This window comes from Zychaea mexicana (genome assembly GCF_025766255.1).
Source record: "Zychaea mexicana strain RSA 1403 chromosome Unknown BDB00scaffold_12, whole genome shotgun sequence".
Lineage (NCBI taxonomy): Eukaryota > Fungi > Mucoromycota > Mucoromycetes > Mucorales > Lichtheimiaceae > Zychaea > Zychaea mexicana.
Genome location: NW_026516675.1, coordinates 348,496 through 363,244, shown reverse-complemented (window position 1 = coordinate 363,244; position 14,749 = coordinate 348,496). Strand labels below are relative to the sequence as shown.

General features: G+C 43.4%; 5 protein-coding genes across 5 annotated transcripts; all 5 read left to right on the top strand.

The window, feature by feature from the left end:
* Positions 1-262: 262 nt before the first annotated feature.
* BDB00DRAFT_807455 (uncharacterized protein) lies at positions 263-865 on the top strand. The gene is made up of 2 exons (XM_053122330.1): positions 263-515; positions 603-865. Exons 1-2 carry the CDS (start codon positions 339-341, stop codon positions 780-782), a joined length of 357 nt encoding a protein of 118 aa, XP_052983098.1. The 5' UTR covers positions 263-338; the 3' UTR covers positions 783-865.
* A 399-nt stretch (positions 866-1,264) lies between these two features.
* BDB00DRAFT_807453 (uncharacterized protein) lies at positions 1,265-2,359 on the top strand. The gene is made up of 2 exons (XM_053122329.1): positions 1,265-2,059; positions 2,136-2,359. Exons 1-2 carry the CDS (start codon positions 1,614-1,616, stop codon positions 2,194-2,196), a joined length of 507 nt encoding a protein of 168 aa, XP_052983097.1. The 5' UTR covers positions 1,265-1,613; the 3' UTR covers positions 2,197-2,359.
* A 1,543-nt stretch (positions 2,360-3,902) lies between these two features.
* Positions 3,903-5,742, top strand: BDB00DRAFT_785271 (uncharacterized protein; the record flags this gene model as incomplete). The annotated part of the gene is made up of 4 exons (XM_053120528.1): positions 3,903-4,074; positions 4,143-4,543; positions 4,647-4,920; positions 4,964-5,742. 4 exons carry the CDS (start codon positions 3,903-3,905, stop codon positions 5,740-5,742), a joined length of 1,626 nt encoding a protein of 541 aa, XP_052983096.1.
* Positions 5,743-8,742: 3,000 nt separating this feature from the next.
* BDB00DRAFT_807444 (uncharacterized protein) lies at positions 8,743-10,240 on the top strand. Its single transcript, XM_053122328.1, has 2 exons — positions 8,743-9,462; positions 9,718-10,240. The coding sequence occupies exons 1-2, from the start codon at positions 8,786-8,788 to the stop codon at positions 9,755-9,757; spliced, it is 717 nt and encodes a 238-aa protein (XP_052983095.1). The 5' UTR covers positions 8,743-8,785; the 3' UTR covers positions 9,758-10,240.
* A 491-nt stretch (positions 10,241-10,731) lies between these two features.
* BDB00DRAFT_807438 (alpha glucosidase) lies at positions 10,732-14,725 on the top strand. Its single transcript, XM_053122327.1, has 14 exons — positions 10,732-10,939; positions 11,027-11,199; positions 11,354-11,647; positions 11,722-11,759; positions 11,862-12,097; positions 12,172-12,270; positions 12,335-12,358; positions 12,439-12,633; positions 12,732-13,201; positions 13,265-13,326; positions 13,391-13,419; positions 13,503-13,685; positions 13,758-14,462; positions 14,542-14,725. Exons 1-14 carry the CDS (start codon positions 10,774-10,776, stop codon positions 14,601-14,603), a joined length of 2,736 nt encoding a protein of 911 aa, XP_052983094.1. The 5' UTR covers positions 10,732-10,773; the 3' UTR covers positions 14,604-14,725.
* The last annotated feature ends 24 nt before the right edge of the window (positions 14,726-14,749 follow it).

The following is a 14,749-nucleotide window of genomic DNA, read 5'->3' as shown; positions in this document are numbered from 1 at the left end:
ATGGTACTGATTACACCGACGAAGATATATCTGAAATGGATTATGCAACAAAAGCCCGATTGATACAAGCTGATGCTGTATCTTGCGCCCGGTATTTCGATATGAGGCTGAAAGAGCTCATGAAAACGTGGAAGGGACCTGAAGGGCCATTTGGGGATCGCGAAATAATTCATCGTTATCACCGTATCGACTTCCAACAGCGGGGCTCGCCTCACGCACACATGCTGCTATGATTATCGGATAGCCCAAGATACAATGTCGACGACTATGATACTGTCACGGAATTTATTAATTCAGTCATTACAAGCGATACATCACAGCACCAAAACGATCCTGTAATGGTATCGACCTTGGCTCGCCAAAATCACTGCCACACAAAGATCTGTAAAAAAAGAAACAGACCTCACATCAAATGCCGATTCGGAATCCCTTTCATGCCTATGGAGCGAACCCGCATATTGCGCACTATTGAACCTGATGAGTTTTCTGCCGACGAGATCAGAAGATTTAAAGTGGTATTTTACACTTTGATAATTGTCGTTTCTTGGTTCGCAGTGTTTATGTTGCTTACACTAAAGTACTTTTTGTTGCTATTGTTATAGCTGTATCTACGTATCCGAAGACATTTTGAAGGCTTTAACGCTAATACTGCACCGGATATGACGTTTGACCAATTTTGGAAGTTAACGACACCGACCTTGACGATTACATCATTGCCATTGGAACATCTTCGGATAAGGAGAAAGTCCATCTTCGACGAAGGGTTCGCGACGTTTTGGTAAACCCGTACAACGAAAAATATTTCGCTTACATCAGGCTAATATGGATATTCAATATGTCCTGGATCCATACGCGTGTTGTACATACAGTACATAATAGATTATATCAACAAAAGTGACCGAGGGCTAAGTGATACAATCGAACAAATTTATCAACAGCATCTTTCGAACAACGCGTCTCTGTCGCAGATGTCACGCTCACTTTCAAACGCGTATTAAAACACCCGTGAGGTGTCTGCTCAAGAGGCAGCTTATACAACATCCTCCAGCTGCCTATGTCAGTATGCAGCGACGCTGTGACGTTTATACCGACATCGCCACCTGAAGAACGTCGCCGTATCTAACGACCTGAAAGAGAGTTGCGTGCTGTTGATCAGGAATCGACAGAGTGCTTTGAACGTAATGTTTTGGATCATTATGCTGCACGGCCTCCCATTTTGAATGGTTATCTGCTTAGCTACATTCTGTGCCTGGTACGCGTACAGCAAAAGGAATCCGATCCGTGCCAATCGAAAAGAAGGCAATGAAGACGACAATGACGAGATCAACAGCGTCACTAGCGAAGAGTTTGCTGAATATGATGCGGTCAGTGATGAGGAGAATGATGTTGACAATGCTACTGCTGCCACTGCTGCTAGCATCAATGGTGATGACGATGATAGTGGGAGCAACGCTGACGGTAGCGACGATGACCCAGAGGATGACCTTCCTGGTGGTGTGCTCGAACTTCAGGACAATGACGGTTACATCCGCAAAAGACGATCGCCAAGAGTCATCCGCTATCGTGGCTACCGAGTTGTACAGGATCCAGCAAATTATTATCGAGAGTTGCTCATGCTTTATTTACCTTGGCGTGATGAAGAATTCGACAATTTGCTAGTCAATCGCGAGGAGGAGTTTCGTCTACATCAAGAGCAGATACTGCGAAACAGCAGAAAATATTGTTCATTTGATGATGCGCAGCTTATGGCAGCACTAGACCATGTAGCGGCAAGATCCGAAGATAATGAAGAAGAAGAGGATCCACAGCGAAGAATCGCTAACCCTCTTGACGAATTCGAATTGGAAGGAGAGCAACATGTTGACGTGATGGCGCAGACAGGAGCATATGAGCGAGTACCATATCAGGAAACATTTGCCCAACCAGATCGTTTGCCAAATGATCAATATGAGAACATGATTGCAGCGTTGAATACTGAACAAAGATTTCGCTCATCATGTAAAGCATCACGTCCAGAGCAACGATCAACCATTATATTACTTTTTGACTGGTGGAGCAGGTATGATGTGTTAGGACTTGGTAATTAGCGGCCATAGTCTCAAAAACTGACAAATGACTGACAAATATATTTCTAGACACTGGGAAAAGCACGGTAATAAAAGCTTTGTATCAGACTCTTATCCGAGTCATCGATGAAAACGTACAAGACCGCGACCGAGACAAACCCTCTTTCAAATTATGTGCGCCGACCGGTATGGCCGCTTTTCATATCACGGGCAAGACGATACAATAGTTACTTCGTTGGCGGTTCTGCCAAGTTTGATTGCCGATGTGTTGGCAACAGTCCGGAAAAGGAATGGTTAGTATAGTAGAGAGTATGACATTATGTGTACTGACTGGTTTGATGAAAATTAACAACAAACAGATGGGGGAGGCCATGTGTATCACCGTTTATTTTGATTATTGGCGCCTTCCGACCTACTCAAGTGAGCGAGATACTCGATGACTTTCTGAATAGGGGTAAAACATCTGAAAGGTATACAGCATCACGATGAATGATATAACTGACCTTGCTAATGATAGGAAAATGCGTAAAGTCATGTTTCTCGAATAAGCCGGCCGAAGATCTCAAATTAATGGAGCCTAACTCCATGTGGGGTCATCGCGTCCAGTTTTTGCATGGTTCCGTTTTTAAATGACAAAACGCTGTTGAGAGCGGTATGAACATAATTTTTCTAGGTCTTTCAAACATTGCGACAGAAAAGAAACTTACGGTATTATATGTTTATCGATGTAGAGAGCGCGTCATCCAACGATATCAAAATTCACGTACATATGTGCAGTGTTGCCTGATTTGACGTTAGTTTGCCCCCCTGCTGCCAAATTCGTAAATATACCACTGTGATGGAGAAATTGAAGCATCAACAGGATTCTGATCATGTCAACATTTCGTACTATGGATTGGAGGCAACACATGTTTTTATCTTTACGCTTCGATAAGAAGAAGAGAAACAACGGTTTTGCACTGTAACAATACGTTATCATTCCTAACGGTATGTAGTTGGCAAATGTTTAACCTCTTCCCTGGGGTTACATACAGTCTCGACAATCATCAGCATATTGCAATGCCTGTAGTTGCAAAGGAAAAAGGATGACCACTTGAGTCGATGAGTGCATGTTATTATACCAACGAAGCCAGGTCATCTCTAGATACACGCTTCTGAACGACCAGAAGATGCCAAAACCTCTCGATCCCCGTGTCTGTCGAGAACCCTTGTCATAATATCGGGATCTCCTTCCTGTTTTTTTTTTTTGAAAAAAAGGGTAAAAAAAAACTTCTTCATCCACTGAGAGCAAATATATTATTTTTTATACGCTAGCATAAATTTTAGATCCATCTCTACCGTCTAAATGATTCCACCAATAGCCTCAAAAACGCTACCTTCTCCCTTGCTGACAAATAGACAAATTTACAGCTACTGTACGTGGATTAGCTTAAAAGATGACATACGAGCATAGCATTATATTATCATTGACACTTTGCTTACAGTAGCTTGAGCCTACACTGTACATACATATAGCAGTGAGGTTTTCTGATACACACCGACCGCCAACCAAATACTCTTTTCAATTTCCTCAGTCACTTGCTGCTACGCTCTTCTTTATCACGTAAGAACATTTTGGGTATCGTAGTTACCGACGTTTTAATCCTCCATTGTGGATGACGCACGTGTAAAATTGTGATACCGCCAAAAAAGGCAAGCCCCAGAATTTTCACATGAAAAAAATTATATTAGCAACCTTGCTTTGTGTTCAAACCAAAAGAGCGTATATTTTCATTATTTTCTATTTTTCCCTTTTTTCTTTCTTTTTTCTCCACACTTTTTTTTTTTTTGTACATAATGGATTTCCAACAGAAGCGATTGAGCGACCTCAACGCACTATACATAGAACACGCAGGACATATTGACAGTGTTCAAGCTGGTTTGCGCAGAGAACTCCCTTTGCTCGTCCAAGAGTTTGAACTGTCCTTGGACCAAACAGCAGCACAAGACGCATATATAGAGGATCGAGGTAATAAAGTTACGAAAAGGAGTGGCAAAAAAAAAAAAAAAGAAGGCTGCTGATACTCAAAGTGATAGTCACGATTTTCCGATTCCTACGCAAAAACAACTACTCGTTGCCACACACGTTGTCGTTACTCGTGGATACCATCAAATGGCGAATACGCGAATCGGTGGACAGCTTAACGTTATCCAACATCGACTCACTCTTTTTCGACGAACCGTTTTGTTTCTTTCGGGGCCACGACCGATGCGGCCGTCCCATCCTTGTCGTTCAACTCAGCCATCTTCCCGCCACCTTGAATAACGAAAACGACAAGATTGCATTTTTGTTTCCTTTCACAACGTTTGTCCTGGAAACAGTGCGAAAAATCACATGGGAGACTACGCTAGAGCGTATGAAAGAAGGCATGGAGAATCCTGTCTTGACCGACATTATTGTGCTTGTTGATTTCAAGAACGCACGGTCATTGCCTCGGGTAATTTTTTTTTATATTCACAAGACGACGGAGAAGAAGAAAGCCCTTTTATTCGGATCTGTTTCGGTTATGCTAAAAACTTTTAAAAAAATTGGCGGAATAGGATGCCAAGTTGATGCAAGCGTTTATCCAATTGTTGAGACGCTACCCACTGTCTGCAGGGACAGTGTGCCTGCTCAACTTTGGCTGGATGTACCAGGGGCTGTGGCAAATGGTGAAGCTGCTGTTGACAGAGGAAGCCAAGAACCGTGTATGCTTTCCCAGAGTCAAGGAGCTCTGTGAATGGATCGACCAAGAAGAACTACTGTCAGGTAATGATGCAGCATACCTAAAATGGGATTTCAAAGAGCTGGGTGTTTTGCTTATCGATGACGACAGTAAGCGCTAATGCAGGAACTATTTTTTTGTTTTCTTTCTCAGAACTCGAATCCAAAAAGCCAGTGTCATGGGATCTCAGCCAAGACACAGTGTACAACTGCCACACAACGACACCAATGCCACCATTATCTCCTGCCATCCTCAGCCGACGCAACTCCACCTCCACCATCTACTACGACACACATGACTCGCTTTCACGCTCAGCTTCAAGCACCCATCTCGCCCATCGTTTCCCATACCAACGACGACTTTCAACTGCCAGCAGCTGCTACGCCACGCCTGTGGGTGGCATGACGCCTATACCCAGCCATAGCAACCTGGTTGCCCTGGCTACAAAACCACCTCGGATGCGTTCTGCATTCAAGTCCTTGTTGGATCCCAACGACGGTGTATCCTCTTGGCTTCTGAGCGAAAAGTTAACTGCGCTACAAGAACAGCAAAACGAGGGACAGTCATCGCTGACACCCAGTGAACGTCGCAACAGTAGCAGTAGTAGTAGTGGGCGTCTTCATGACCGTCAACGGCGGCGGGACGTGGCTGTGGAAGTTGTGCTCAGTGTGTTGGTCAGGGCAGAGCGTCTGGTGAGGATGATGGTAATACGCATGCTGAAAAAGGCAGTGCGGTACCGCAACACAGTCTACTGGATTGCAGCGTGCGTATTGTTACGAGACGGTGTACAGGAATTTATGCAGCAATTCTTGTCATTGATGGGTGAGCTCCTCGTGGATCGACTCTCGCTCGGAATCTCGGATGCAAGTACAGCTGGCATCCGTAGTATTTTCAGCCTGACAACAGGTCATCGCGGCCAGTTGACACTCTAGTATAACTGGTGGGTAGTGTGGTGGTGTGTATGCGCGTATGTATGTTTTGGTTGAAACTGAAATTATGCTAAAATCAGCAGGGTCATCATCACCTTCACGTCGTCATAGCATCATCGGCTCGGATTGGACCAATTTCCCCCCATATGTCATATGAAAAAAACACACACCAAATGTAATGGAAAAAAAAAAATACCTTTCTCTCCTCATACCATCTCATTTACACATCCATGTAACCATAATTTCCCGAGCCCATTCGTTTTTCTATATGTTCCGGACCATCCTCCCTCCTGTACATTATACACTCACAGTATATCGCACGCACACTCCCCTCAGATATACATAGTCTATATATGCCAAAAAACAAAAAAACAATGTAGTTATTAAAAATAATCTAATGTTATTGGATCTTGTTCCATCCTTGCAACCAGGATGTCTCTATCTGACAGTGAAGCCAGTAACATGTTTGGGTAAAGGGTGAGGGGCTCGTTGAAATGGGAATCTTTCAGAACGATTGAGATGCAATTGTGTTTGAATTGTAAAAGGTCGTATGCTGAAGGGTCCTCTTCTTCCGGGTCAATGGGTTCGATCGCCGCCAGCGGTAGTTTGCGTTTGGCTTTTACGGGTTCTTGTTTGAAATGATGTGCTAGTGCTTCGTGATGTCTATAGGCGAATTCGAGTCGCTTTTGGTTGATGGTATCGAAAGGCACCCATGCATCGGTAAAGTGTTGGTTCTCAAACATCCATATGATGGCCATGCTATTTTGCCTTCTGTCTATGTTTTCACGTAGTATACTAATAGATGTGTCGATGTGTCGTCGATTGGGTAATGAAGTACGAAAAGAGGCAGGAGAGAAGGGGGGGGGTATATATCAACAATTAGAGACTGGGAAGCACACCAAGTAGCAATATATATATATATATGTAGTAGATGTTGTACTATGTATTTATGACAAAGTGAAAAAGAGGAAAAAAAGAAAAATGTACGCTGCTGATGTTTGGTTTGAATAAATAAGAAGAGCAGAAAAAAAAAAAAGAAGGGGAGAAGGGGGAAGCACTATAAGTTCACCACGCTGCCGTTCTTTGCTTTCTGTGTACGGCCCCCTTCTCTCCCTTGTCATATTATTTGTTGAAAAAAAAAAGCCTTTTGATATACCTCATGTGATCCCATCATACACCGGCTCCTAAAGCGGATGGATCAGAAAATATGAAAAGCGCACTAGTAGCACATTCGTCATTGTTTTTTTTTATTTTCTCGGGCGATGGGCTGTGTGTGTGTATACCGTCTTGTCATAAGCTGTCAATAGCCACATGTCAACTTTTCTTTTATTTGTCACGATGGCCTATTAATTTAATAATTTACGGTTGTAATAACTTTTGCGTATCCGTACACGTTAGGTGCTGGGCAGTACATGCGTACCTTTACAATGTACGTCGTTGCTGGCGTTGTCGTTGTCGTTGTCGTTGTTGTACGACGGGTGCATTATTACAGCCACATTACGTATGCATGCATAAAATACCTTTCTTTTTGAAAGTCGGCTCCGTTTCCTTTTATTTTTCTACCAAGTCTCTATTGAAAGAAAATACTTTGATTCGTTCTGATATCAGTGCACGCAACCACGTTTGACTTTTTTTTTTTTTTCATTTTGATCACCTGGGTTATGTAGCTCTGTCCCTAATGTCGTTTGGGTCTTGTGAAATGGAAGCAGAGGGGGAGATTTTATATACGCCAACCTGACCTACTTTGTGCACATCAGCAGTATACTGGATACAGCATTGTGCATATCTTTTGGATGGCAAAAAGAAAAAGGCAAGCATGAGTGTTCCTTGCTTACATAAGGCCATATTAGGCAAAAGATTAGCTTAATTGAAAATAAACGGTTTTACATGGCTGATGGGTGGTGATGCTGAGGGTGCCGCCTCCTACGTGGTATGTTGTACAAAATCATATTTCTACAGTGAGCGAGAGTATCTACCTAGTTAATTTACGTGGCATATTATTGAGCTAAGAATGGCAGTTACTAGTACCTTATTTACGATGATTGATGATAGTCAGTATCCAATCAATGCTGAAAGGGATGATTATATCAGATCCAAGGCCGTTGTCGCACTACAATGCTCTTGCTGTGTCCGCAAACATATCGGTGAAGAAGTTACAAAAGCAACCCTCCTCAAATGGCTAGCAAATAACTACTGCATTTTGCAACTGTCCCTGAGGAGGAAACTGGTCTTTTAACGACATCTAACGGTAAGATTCGCATCGCTCCTTTATATTATTGCGTTTATATAGAGACTCGTATCATACCTTCATCCACTACTATAAACACACGAGATTTGCCTGTTCCCCTCTAAATGCGTATAAACTTCTCAGCCATCATAGAACGAGAACCGTGCAGGATTGCCATTGTGAAAACTAGTAGGACGGCCCGACGCTGTGGAATGATACCACGCGCGATAAATATTATGAATCACAAATCAGACAAACAATCTGTGAGCCTGTCAGCTGGTGGTATGCACAAAGCTTAAATAACGATACTTTTCTTAAATAAACAACCGTGGTATTTCCACTTTCTCGTCCAGAGTATAACGCCCTCTCTTTAGTCATCGCATATGATGTACTGTGCTATTATTGACTCTTTCCACCCAGTGCGCCTCTCAACTGCTGTATAATTGCTGACAACAAGCCAAAAGCCATCTGGATGCAGGAAAGAAAGAAAAAGAGAGCTACACCAGTATTTTCAGACTAAGGGAACTCACACTTTATTCTTTAGAATCTTTCAACTGAGTTAGTGGGTCTCAAACGAGTACAAGAGCGATCCTGAGCATTCTGGTTACGCAGTCAAGTCGACTCAGCCTGTTACTCTCAGCAAGCTTAAAAATGTATGTGCGTCAATGCAAGCCGAAAAAGGAAATTCGCTCTTTTTCGCAAGGCTACGTACACGTTCCAATAAAACCCCGCGCTTCACCTCCCGTTGGCAGTGGTCTTACACAGCCTTTCTCGCAACAACAACAACAACAACAACAACACCTCCCCCAATTCGATACAATGGACAATAACCCATTTCGTTCACAAAACACAAACATGTACTCTAGCCCAACGTCAGGGCAATCGCAATATCCACAAACCAATGCAATGCCACAATCCACAATGGGTGGATTCAATCCCACTTACACGACGCAACCTCAACAACAGCCGTACCAGCAGCAACCTTCTTATAGCACGCCTGGCTTCTCGAACCCATCGTATCCGCAACAGCAACAGCCAAACAGCAACCTTCAATCCTCGTTTCCACAGCAGCAATCTTCTTTCTATGGCCAACAACAGCAACCATCGCTTCAATTGTATCCACAGCAACAGCAACAACAACAACAGCCATACCAACAACAGTCGTTTCAACAGCAACCCTACCAGCAACAACAACAACAACAGCCATTTCAGCAGCCAGCGCAGCCATTCTACTGGCAAGCACCCCAACAGCAGCAGCCACAATCGTATGATCCTTCCAATACGTTCATTCCACCCGATTTTGGCTTATCATCCACGCATCAACCACAGCAACAGCAACAGTTTCCACGGCAGCCTCAACATGCTCCAGTTGATGCAAGTGCCTACTTGAAAGGAAACTCAGTGCGTAAGATGGAATGTCCGGTCTGTCATAAAACCATCGAAGGAGACAACATGGCGCTGAACCACCATGTGAATGAGCATTTGGAATATGACATGTAAATAATTAAACACACACACATGGTTTCTTTCTTGGTGCCAAGAAAAGCCCTTTTTTCTTCTAATTCTCCCACATGACCACCTCGATTTTAATACTTTATGGAATAAACTTCCTCCCCCCCTATTATGCTGTGTTCGGGGTGCGCACACGCGCTTTGGGTGTAGACATCTATCATGTATTCTCTCCATGAATGCAGGCATTTGATGCTGTTTCCAGTTTTTTTAGAGACTCATTGTCTTTTTGTCTGATTTAGGCATAGTAAATGGGAGGGGCCATTGGCCACGAAACCATAATCAGTCATCGTTTACTACCAAGCAACAAGCACTGGCACCGCAAAGTACAGGGACCAGTAGGTCAAACATTTAGAGATCCATCTCATGATGTAACATTGATACACATACCAATCGTTTATCCTTTCCCCAAACATGAGCTTCTTGTTTTGTAGGTAAGGTGCATGGGTTCTAAGAAGGTTACGTTTTTTAATTCATAGGATGATAAGCAGGTGTCAAGTAGTAGTAATGATGTAAGGACAGAGAGAAGGTTTCTGACGAATATCGCTCGAAGCAGCCTTTGTTTATTGTCTTCCATCGTTTTTCATCAAAAAAAAAAGTGGGACTACAGGGTGCTCCCTCGATTAAAACCAATGCCAGTTGCCATACTTCCAAATATTATGTACCACTCAACTTTTGTGCTGCATTCTTCCAACGCTTGTGCGCCCAGGTCGATTTGTTTTTTTTTGCTAGGCATATCATATTGAACCCTATGATGGCATAAATATATATATATTGAAGACATTTATCACAAAGATTTACTGTTTTGCCATCCTGCATAAAGGAATAGAAGAGCGAAAGCGGGTCCCTGTGTAACCCTTCTCGCGTCTCTACAGCGTGGGAGTTCATGAGGGGAAGAAGAAAAGTTTCCAGGTGAACTATCGCTGCCTTATAAAGATAGCTGTTTCAAGGTAAACATGCTCATCATGGCACAACGCACTAAACAGCAGCGATGATAAATGGGAAAATTGATAAGTTTGAGACGGTATAGCGCGTTTCGTTGTTGTTGTTGTTGTTGTTGCTGTCATGAGATGCAGCCGTACAATGCTATAGGGTTCATGGGCGTTCCGAGGTCTGTGTGTGGCTACCTTCTCGAGCAAGAACCTATTGTTTACATGTACACGTAGACGGAAAAATGCGGGAACGGAATTGCAGGCGTGGGCTGCATAATATAAATAACGAGACCCACCCGAGAAAAAAATATCCCTTTTTTCTGCTCTCTGGCATTGAAAAGTAAAGACAAGCAGCAAGTCGAGAATATGACACGGCTACTGCTTTTACTTTTAACGACCACGCTTGTGGGACTTTGTCAGTTCTCTCCTCGCATCTCAGTCGTATATGGTCAGCAACAACCACAACACGAAAAATATGACGTATTTCACATGGTGCCAGCAAATCACTCTTCACAAGTGAGACCCGATTATGGTACTATCCCGAGGGGGGTAGAGCGACAAGAAAAAAGAAAGTGTTCATGGCGCATGATTGTAATTGTGTGAGTACCGCAAAAATTAGACGTGTCGTACACAGCACCTGGTTACAACGTTGCTGGAGAAGCTGTGAGCACGACATCCGGGTTTCAAATTCCTTTGACTGCAAGACCCGGCCCGACTGACTTTTACGGCAAAACCATCAAAGAGCTGGTAGTCCAAGTAGACTACGAAACTGAGGATCGACTCCATGTCACAGTAAGTTCTGGTTTACATATACCAGGTTGACCCCACCGGGTGCGCCTTTCTGATGTGGGGCGGGGGGGGGGGGAGAAGCTTGTGGATCCTATTATGAAATAGCTGACATTACTTATGCATATATACTGTTTCTGATATGACCTATCATACATAGATCAGCGATAAGGGTCAAAACCAAATACCAGTACCCGATTCACCACTTGGTTTACCACGACCCAAACTGAACACACCTTTTGAAAATCCCAATTATCGTTTTAAATACACACGCGAGCCTTTCACTTTCCAGGTCATCCGAACAAGCGACAATGCTGTGGTATTTGACACGACGGATTATCCGCTGGTGTTTGAGGACCAGTACCTCGAGCTGACAACAAAAGTACCTAAAGATGCCAATCTTTATGGATTTGGCGAGACACCGTTACCATCGTTTCGAAGGAATAACCAGCTGGTACATTATCACTATCACAGCCTTTGAGCAATAAAGGAGGGGTTGTTAAAGAAATATGCTAACACATCGATTAGAACGCCACAACCGTTTTTGCTCGCGATGCCGCTTGCCCGTAAGTATCACTTACAGTGTCCATACTGTATACACCCAAGAAAGCAAGAAATATGGAAATCCTTTTTTTCAACCCATGTTGTTTTTCTTGTCGTAAAAATAGTTTTTATGAAAATATTTATGGCTCGCATCCAATGGCAATGGAAATCCGCAATGGCAAGGCACACGGCATGTTTTTATTGACCGCGCATGGCATGGACGTGCTCACTGTGGAAGGCCGTATCACTTTCAAGATCATCGGCGGTGTGCTCGAGTTTTATTTTTTCACGCCAACAGATAATAAGCCAAATTCAGTTGTGCGCTCATACACGGATTTGGTGGGCAAGCCAATGATGATATGTAAGGGTGCCACTGAACTTTCTCTTTTCTCAGGGCAGTTGTATGTATGTATATTTACCATGCTACTCTCATAGCTCACTGGTTCCTTGGCTTCCAGCATTGTCGGTGGGGATATCATGATATTGATGAGGTTGAAGAGGTTGTCCGGAAATACAGAGAACATGAAATTCCATGTACGTACGCTTGTCTTTACATGACAGTAGAATACGTGTACTCAACGCTATATAATTTGATCAGTGGAAGTCAACTGGGTGGATATTGGTATGAACAAGAACGCTATCACCCTACAGATACCGACGGGAACTCACGATGTAACCAAAACATAATTTTTCTTTGGACAGATTATATGGATACTTACAAGGACTTTACTTTCGATCCCGTTCATTTTCCCGAAGAGCGGATGAAAAGAATGAGTGACAATCTCCATGCCAACAAGCAACGATTCGTTCTCATGGTGGATGCAGGCAAAGCATACCGAAGCGACTATGGGCCGTTCATTCGCGGACAAGAGCTCGATGTGTTTATGAAAAATCCAGGTACAACAACAACAACACCCTGCCTTATTTTTTAATGTTACTCTCTAAAACACATACGCCGCATGAATTTATGTTGCACACACACACACACATAATAGATGGATCATACTATGTTGGCGAGGTTTGGCCGGGATACACCGTCTTTCCAGACTGGTTCCACAAAAACGCAGCGCAATACTGGGACTATGAAATAGCTTCGTTTATGAGCCGCATGGATTTGGATGGATTATGGATCGACATGGATGAACCCTCGTCGTTTTGTCTAGGATCGTGTGGATCGGGTAAAATGGATGTACTGCCGCCTAGTTTTGAGCCATGGACATTGCCTCAGGAACAACAAGACATGATGCACATATCCGAGGAACAGGCGTTGTTGGAGCTGGCCAAGACAGTCGATCTAGAAAAAGAAACACGCAATCTGCTGTATCCAAACTATGCAATCCATAATATGGCAGGCAACTTGTCCGAGAAAACGGCGCCCATGATTGCCTATCATGCAGACGGTACCATTCCGCATTATGATTTGCATAATCTGTATGGTCATGCAGAGTGCAGTACAACACGAAATGTAAGAATCATGTCCATTACCCACAACACTGTACATTATACTAATGATATTTTCCTAATACAGGCTATCTTGAAATACAAACCTAATGAGCGTCCGTTCATCATTAGTCGATCCACATTTTCAGGGTAAAGAACGAGAGATTTTGTAATTTTTGGAAAAGAAAAGACGCACTCATGCGGAATATATTAGGTCAGGTCATTATGCTGGTCATTGGATGGGTAAGGAAAACTAGTGAAATGCTGATGCAGTCCGGGTGGCAAAAATAATTCACTCTCGCTCTTTCTTTGTTGTTTCTCCTTAGGTGACAATTGGGCTACCTGGGAGTACCTGAAAGCTTCCATTGTTGAAGTATTCAACGTCCAAATGTTTGGCATATCTTACAGCGGATCCGACATTTGTGGATTTAACGGCAACACCACAGAAGAATTATGCACGCGCTGGATGCAACTTGGCGCTTTTTATCCGTTTGCACGGAATCACAATGGTAAACAACAAACATTGGATTGTATCAATTCAGGTATCATGTACTTAAATAAAGCATGTCTGGTTGTTACAGTGATAAACGGCATAGCACAGGAACCCTACCAGTGGGAGTCGACAGCAGAGGCCAGTCGAAAAGCGCTCAGCATCCGTTACTCTTTGCTACCCTACTTGTACACGCTTCATGAAGAATCACATCGTCTAGGCACTGGGGTGTGGCGACCCCTTGTTTTTGAATATCCCGAGATCGAAGCCTATCTCACCAACGATGAACAGGTCCTGATTGGTACCGATATACTCTTGACACCTGTGGTGACTGAAAATGCCCTCTCAGTCAAGGGACAATTTCCACTTGGTACCTGGTACGACTGGTATACATACGAACCTGTCATCTCAGAGACCGCTGACAGATGGGTTACTCTCGATGCCCCATTGACGCATATGCCGATCCATGTTCGTGGTGGTGCCATTGTGCCACTCAAAGAGCCCAAGCGTGTGGTGGAGGACGCGTATGCGACGCCATATACCTTGCTCATTGCTCTGGATCACCAAGGTAGTGCTGAGGGTCGCTTGTATATAGATGACGGCCATTCGGTGGAGCAACCGGAAACATCGGATATTGTTTTCAAAATGGAGGATCAGGTGCTTCATATACAAGGCTCGTTTGGTTATTCGCAAGCAGAAAAACTGGAAACCATCAAGATCATTTCTGCACCACCGGCATCATCCCTTGTCTGGACTCTGGCTAGATATGACAATGGAGAGGAGCATAGCCTTGTTTCTGTCAATAATAACAGTGGTGCTACATTAGTTGTCGTGCTGGAAAATTCTGGCATTGATCTAACTACAGGGCCACTTACCATCAGGTTTATGTAAACGAAACAAAACCAGGAAGCTTTTCGATTCTGCTGATGTACTTTAACTTTTTGTATGATTCGTTGAATACACAATAAAATGTTAGTATAATGTAGACGAACAAGTCTTTAGTACATAGTGAAGTTGACACTTCACTATCCCGCCACCCCTCTCTTAAAAGACTCCTCATCCCGCATTTTTTGTGTCTGTGTT